The 6,924-nt window shown below is 46.8% G+C and overlaps 1 protein-coding gene across 2 annotated transcripts in view; it reads left to right on the top strand.

Moving 5' to 3' along the window:
* The window catches only part of USP43 (ubiquitin specific peptidase 43), a 71,386-nt gene extending 66,613 nt beyond the window's left edge, over positions 1 to 4,773 (top strand). The window contains exons 13-14 of one of the 2 annotated variants that reach the window (XM_017849235.1): positions 2,493 to 2,651; positions 4,481 to 4,773. In XM_017849235.1, the coding sequence (XP_017704724.1) occupies positions 2,493 to 2,651; positions 4,481 to 4,713 (392 nt within the window). In that variant the 3' untranslated portion in view covers positions 4,714 to 4,773. Of the gene's footprint in view, positions 1 to 2,492; positions 2,652 to 4,480 lie in introns of those variants that run through there. The other variant, XR_001880917.1, reaches the window with a different exon arrangement.
* The last annotated feature ends 2,151 nt before the right edge of the window (positions 4,774 to 6,924 follow it).

Genomic DNA, 6,924 nt, shown 5'->3' with positions numbered 1-6,924 from the left:
GTCCCAGCTACTTGGGAGGCTAAGGCAGGAGAATGGAGTGAACCCGGGAGGCAGAGCTTGCAGTGAGCCGAGATCATGGCACTGCACTCCAGCCTGGGCAACAGAGCGAGACTCCATCTCAAAAAAAAAAAAAAAAAAAAAAAAAAAAAACTTTAAAATATTTTATTTTTTATTTATTAAACATTTTTTTTTAGGTGCACTGATTACCAGTGTCCTGATGGGCTGATGACTGGCAATTTGGGAGACACCGAACTATATAGAAATCCAGGATCTTTGCTCATTAATTCACCGCACAAATATCTATTAAGTACCCGTTTCTATGCCAGACCCTGCACGAGGTCCTGGAGCTTCAGTGATGAACAAGACAAATATGAGGCCTGCCCTCATGGGACTTCAGTCTCACTTTGGGGACAGACAATAAAAAGATGCTTATCGTTTTAGCACTTGCACTACCTGGCATTTTGAAAGGGCGACTGATCGACTGATTGACTGTGTCTGTGATAGTTATAAGGCCTCTCCAAGGACGTCACAAGTAGGCTCAGAGCTAAGGATGAGATAGAACTGCTGTGTGAACAATGGGAGGAATTGCATTATGAGCAGAGCCCGTAGCATGTGCAAAGGCCCTGAGGCGGAGAGCATTCAGTGTGTTTAAGACATGATGAGAGCCTGGATGAAGTGCAGCCGTTCGGGGCTAAGTGACGAAGGGTGGGGCTGGAGAAGTGGGCAGGACACTCTAGGCCACGGATGGGAGTTTGCATTTTTTCCAAAGGGATGATAAATCATTTAAAGGTTCTAAGCAGAGGAGTGAAGACATAATCTAGTGTACAAATCAAACTAGTTGCTCTGCTGTATGGAGAATATGTAGAAGGGATCTAGAGTGGAAGTTGGAATTCCAGTTAGGAGGGTGCTTCAGGGGCTGAGTGAGAGACACCATTGGCTGAGATGTTGGTGTTGACAATCAAGATATTCAAGACATATTTTGAAAGTAGAATCAATAGGTCTGGCTTTTGGACTAGATGTGGAGTGGAAGGAAAAGCAAGAGCAAAGATGAACTCCTAGGTGGCTGAATTGGATTACTGTGGAGGTCAGCAAACTGTGACCCACAGGCCAGATCCAGTCTAGGGCCTGTTTGTTGTTGTTGTTTGAGATGGAGTCTTAATCTGTTGCCAGGGCTGGAGTGCAGTGGCACGATCTCAGCTCACTGCAACCTCTGCCGCCTGGGTTCAAGCTATTCTCCTGCCTCAGCCTCCCAAGTAGCTGGGAATACAGGCGCCCACCACTATGCCCAGCTAATTTTTTGTATTTTTAGTAGAGACGGGGTTTCACTATTTTGGCCAGGCTGGCCTTGAACTCCTGACCTTCTGATTCGCCGACCTTGGCCTCCCAAAGTGCTGGGATTACAGGCGTGAGCCATTGTGCCCAGCTGGTTTTTTTTTGTTTGTTTGTTTTTTTGTTTTTACTTTTTTTACTTTATTAATAATTCATGGATTAAAAACGGTTTTTACAATTTTAAAAGTGGGAGAAAGACGTGCAGAACGTGTGTCAGAGAACATGTGGCCATATGTGACCTGTAAAGCCTCAATATTTGTCATCTGGTCCCTTATGGGAAAAGTTTGCAAACCTCCAGATTACTAGGTTATGCTGTCATTTGCTGACACGTAGAGGGCAAGGAAAAGGATACTTTGTTGTGGTTGTTTGAGAAGTGGTGAGAATATGTATGAACTTTCCTTAGATGTTTGACTTCAGTTCTTAGAAAGAGGTATGCCATGAGCCCAACTGTGATTCTCATCTTCACTTTTATTGCATACTTAATCAGAGATATGCATTTTGAAGCTTCTCAGAAGAAATGAGGTGAATGCTGACATTATTGTTTGGCTACCTGACTTGGGAGCTCCCTTTTATTAGAGATTTTGCCTGAGGAAGGGGCAGAATATTCAGTTTACAATAACAGTACTCTTGGCTGGGCATGGTGGCTCACGCCTGTAATCCCAACACTTTGGGAGGCCGAGGTGGTGGATCACCTTAGGTCAGGAGTTCAAGAGCAGTCTGGCCAACATGGTGAAACCCCGTCTCTAATAAAAATACAAATATTAGCCGGGTGTGGTGGTGGCACCTGTAATCCCAGCTACCCAGGAGGCTGAGGCAGGAGAATTGCTAGAACCTGGGAGACGGAGGTTGCTGTGAGCTGAGAAGGTGCCACTTCACTCCAGTCTGGGCAAAAGAGCGAAACTCTGTCTCCAAAATAAATAAATAAATAAATAAAATAAAATAAAATAATAACAACACTCGTTATCAGTAAGAATCTGTGGGTATAACCTATTGATCTTTTCTGATTCCAAAAAAGTTCATTTCTGGCCAAAAATGGACTGTTTTTTTTTTTTTTTTTTCTCATTCTGATTTAAACATACCACTTTTTTAGCTATGCCAGTGGGAAATGTCTTCCTACCTTTTGGGGCTCCAGTAACTGAGACTTGGGGTTGGGACCTTTGCAGCCTACTGCCGGAACTCTCTGGATGGCCAGTGGTACAGTTACGATGACAGCACGGTGGAACCGCTTCGAGAAGATGAGATCAACACCAGAGGGGCTTACATCCTCTTCTATCAGAAGCGGAACAGCATCCCTCCCTGGTCAGCCAGCAGCTCCATGAGAGGTAGGTGCTGCTGCTCATGACAGGAGGGGGTGTGGTGAAGTCACTTTAAGAACTGGGAAGAGGCTCAGCAGGACCAGGAGAGGTTGGCAAGGATCTGAAAGAGGAAGCCTGGGCTGCTGCTGTAGAATCTGAGTGGCACAGACTAGTTGCTCATTTGCCAGGGTGTGTGGGATGGATAGATGATAATTCAGGAAAGGAGAAAAGGATAATTATTTGTATTCAGGGCAAGTGACACTTGGCAGTGTGGAATTCCATATTCCTAGTCTCATATGACAGCAGGTTTTATTAGGTGTGTGTAATATAAACTGATGTCAGTCCTATTGGAAAGGCAGGGCAGCTATAAAGGATCCTGGACTTTTCTAGGAAAGGTACCTTTTTTTTTTTTTGAGAGGGAGTCTCGCTCTGTCACCAGGCTGGAGTGCAGCGGCATGATCTTGGCTCACTGCAACCTCCGCCTCCCGGGTTCAAGCAATTCTCCTGTCTCTGCCTCCCAAGTAGCTGGGACTACAGACACATGCCACCACCATGCTCGGCTAATTTTTGTATTTTTAGTAGAGACAGGGTTTCACCATGTTGGCCAGGATGGTCTCGATCTCTTGAGCTCTTGATCCGCCCGCCTCAGCCTCTCAAAGGCAGCTGTTTAGACACTGCTGCACTCCAGGAATTCATTTATTAGACAGCCTCAAACTTGCTTGGAACTGGAGAAAGAAAGTGCCAAAGCTGATCCTTTCGTGTGATTTGTTTCATGCTGCAAACCAACTGTCCTTATCTTTGGAACAAGAGAGCATTAAAAAAAAAAATTAAGCAGATTTTCTCGTAACAGTTATCAGGAAATGGCCAAATAAATCCAAGAGTCCTCAGCAGGTCTAAACTAATCCTAACACAAGTTTAGCTTCCATTCACAGAAGGAGATATTGAAAAAAGAAGTAAAAACCTGTCCTATTAGAGAAAAGAAGGTTTTCTAACTGTCCAGTATAATAAAGACAATGTATCCCTATGGTGCAAAAGGTGGGCATCCTTACTGCCCATTGTAAAAGATTTGGTTTCCCTAAACTTGGGATACACTCCTGTAACATGGCTTATTACCTGCTGAACTGTGCGTACTGGGGCCCTGGTACTGGTAATGAAATGTTGCTACTCTGCCTCTGGCTACAGCTCTGAGTAATACAGTCTTTTGGCTCTGGAAAAGAAACAAAAAACATATTTAGGATGCCAAAGCTGGTGACAAGGAATTTCATGGAAAGCATTTCAATGCTTGTCAACGTACTTTCCTTTGCTGCTGTTGTTGTTGTTTTGTTTTTTATTTTTTGAGATGGAGTTTCACTCTTGTTGCCCAGGCTGGAGTGCAGTAGCACGATCTCGGCTCACTGCAATCTCCGCCTCCCAGGTTTACACGATCCTCCTGTCTCAGCCTCCTGAGTAACTGGGATTACAGGCGCCCGTCACCACACCCGGCTAATTTTTTGTATGTTTCGTAGAGATGGGATTTCATCATGTAGGTCAGGCTGGTCTCGAACTCCTGACCTCAGGTGATCCGCTCGCCTAGGCCTCCGTAAGTGCTGGGATTACAGGCGTGAGCCACTGCGCCCTGCCCATCTTTTCCTTTTTGTGCTCAAATGCTTCTCCCTAAACTTGTAGGCTTCGTCATATGGGTACCCAATCATGGGTTTCCTCTCTCGTCATTGACTGGTTTCTGCAGTTCTGCTCTGATTCTGTAGTTCCGGGGCTGAAGGATGGGGCCAGAATGGGGATCTGGCTGTGAGGTGCTCCCTTAGGACTCTGAAGGGTTAGCGTTGGGCTCAGCCTCCCTCTCTGTGTTTCCTCCACAGGCTCTACCAGCTCCTCCCTGTCCGATCACTGGCTCCTACGGCTCGGGCGCCACACTGGCAGCACAAGGGGAAGCCTGCTGTCCTGGAGCTCCGCCCCCTGCCCCTCCCTGCCCCAGGTTCCCGACTCTCCCGTCTTCACCAGCAGCCTCTGCAACCAGGAAAAGGGTACGTTGGTTACATGTGCTTGGTTTATTTTCATTTCCTGTAACGTCCATTGTTATTGCTCTGTATGAAAGTCCTGTCACTTCATAGCCTCGAATGGAAAGCGTCCATCATTATGAGAGGTTTGTTCATCTCTTAAATGGGGTCTTCTACGACCTGCCCCTTCCTTGCCTGCTTCTCCCCATCCTCTTCCCTCCAGCCACAGGTACCTTTTCTCTGCCCCTGTGTAGCTTACTGTCATAAATAAGTAAACCTGGGAACATGGTACTTAAAGAAGGAAGAATGGCAAAGAGAATCAGGGAAGAGGGTATCCGGGCCCGGGGTGGAGGAGGGAGGGTGCACAGGGTCCTGGAGATAGGGCGGGAGGGGAACATCTTTCTAGGGGGTGACACTGAGCAGAGCCGTGAGTGAGGCAGAGTGACTTGTGTAGAAGCCTAGGGTGTGTTCCAGGAGAGGAGCCCTCCAGGGTGAAGGCTGGGAGTGAGCATTGGTTGGATGAGGGGCTAAAGAAACCAGAGCTGTGGCCAGAGCAGAGACACCCAGGAGTAGAGAGAGCAGGAGTGGACAGGGGCCATGTCAGAACCTACCTTTCCGAGTTTGAGGTATAAAGTTTGAACTCTTCTAAGTGTAGTGGATAGCGAGTGGAGAGGTGTTTTTTGTTTTGTTTTTTTAATGCTTCTGCTTTAATCATTGTTTTTTAAAAACTGACACATAATAATTGTACATATATATGGGGTACATGTGATATTTTGATACATGCGTACAATGTGTAATGGCCAAAGTAGGGTATTTAGAATATCCATCACCTCAAACACTTATCATTTCTTTGTGCCGTGAACATTTCACATCTCTTCTAGCTATTTATATTAACTGTAGTCACCTTCCTGTGCTATTAAACATCAGAACTTATTTCATCTAACTGTGTATTTGTACTTGTTTTTTTTTTTTTTGAGACAGAGTCTCACTCTGTCACACAGGCTGGAGTCCAGTGGCGCAATCTCGGCTCACTGCCACCTCTGCCTCCCCTCCCAGGTTCGAGCGATTCTCCTGCCTCAGCCTCCAGCTGGGATTACAGGCACCTGCCACTACGCCTGGCTAATTTTTGTACTTTTCATAGAGATGGGGTTTCATCATATTGGTCAGGCTGATCTCAAACTCCTGACTTCACGTGATTTGCCTGCCTCGGCCTCTCAAAGTGCTGGGATTACAGGTATGAGCCACCGCACCTGGCCTAGTTGTACCTATTAACCCACCTCTCTTCATCCACCCCCATTCCCAGCCTCTGGCAACCATCATTCTATTCCATACCTCCATAAAATTGACTTTTTTTAGCTTGCTGGAGAGTTCTGAGCAGGGAAGTGGCTGATCTGATAGTTTTTAGAGAGTCTACTCTGGCTACTGTGTGGAGAATACATCACAGGGAGGCAAGAGTGGGGACGTAGGAAGATCATTCAGGAGACTAACATGGTTATATCCAGGTGGGAGACAGTGGTGGTTTGAACTAGCAGGTTAGGTAAGAGATGGTCAAACTGGATATATTTTGAAGCTAGAGCTGCTAGGAATTGCCAGTGTGGGGCGTGCGGTGTGAAGGAAGGAGAAGAGTCAAGGATAACTCCTTGCTTAGGGTCTAAATAACGAGGGAAGAGCTGCACAGTTAATGAGATGGGAGAAAGTTGGGTAGGAACAGTTCATTTTGGAGGGAAGGCAAGGTTTTTTGACATAATAATTTTGAGAATCCTGGAAGACATCAGTCCCCAGCCTTTTTGGCACCAGGGACCAGTTTCATGGAAGAAAATTTTTGCACCGACTCGGGGTGAGGATGGTTTGGGATGAAACTGTTCCACCTCAGATCATCAGCCATGAGATTCTCATAAGGAGCCTGCAACCTGCATCCCTCACGTGCGCAATTCACAATAGGCTTCGTGTTCCCATGAGAATCTAATACCTCCGCTGATCTGACAGGAGGCGGAGCTCAGGCAGTAATGCGAGTGACGGGGAGCAGCTTTAAGTACAGATGAAGCGGCCGGGCGCGGTGGCTCACGCCTGTCATCCCAGCACTTTGGGAGGCCGAGGCGGGCGGATCACAAGGTCAGGAGATCGAGACCATCCTGGCTAATACGGTGAAACCCCGTCTCTACTAAAAATACAAAAAAAATTAGCCGGGCGTGATGGCGGGCGTCTGTGGTCCCAGCTACTCGGGAGGCTGAGGCAGGAGAATGGTGTGAACCTGGGAGGCGGAGCTTGCAGTGAGCTGAGATCGCGTCACTGCACTCCAGCCTGGG

This window comes from Rhinopithecus bieti, unplaced genomic scaffold (genome assembly GCF_001698545.2).
Source record: "Rhinopithecus bieti isolate Rb0 unplaced genomic scaffold, ASM169854v2 scaffold_31527, whole genome shotgun sequence".
Lineage (NCBI taxonomy): Eukaryota > Metazoa > Chordata > Mammalia > Primates > Cercopithecidae > Rhinopithecus > Rhinopithecus bieti.
The sequence above is the reverse complement of the archived record's forward strand: the minus strand, read 5'-3'. Positions and strand labels throughout refer to the sequence as shown.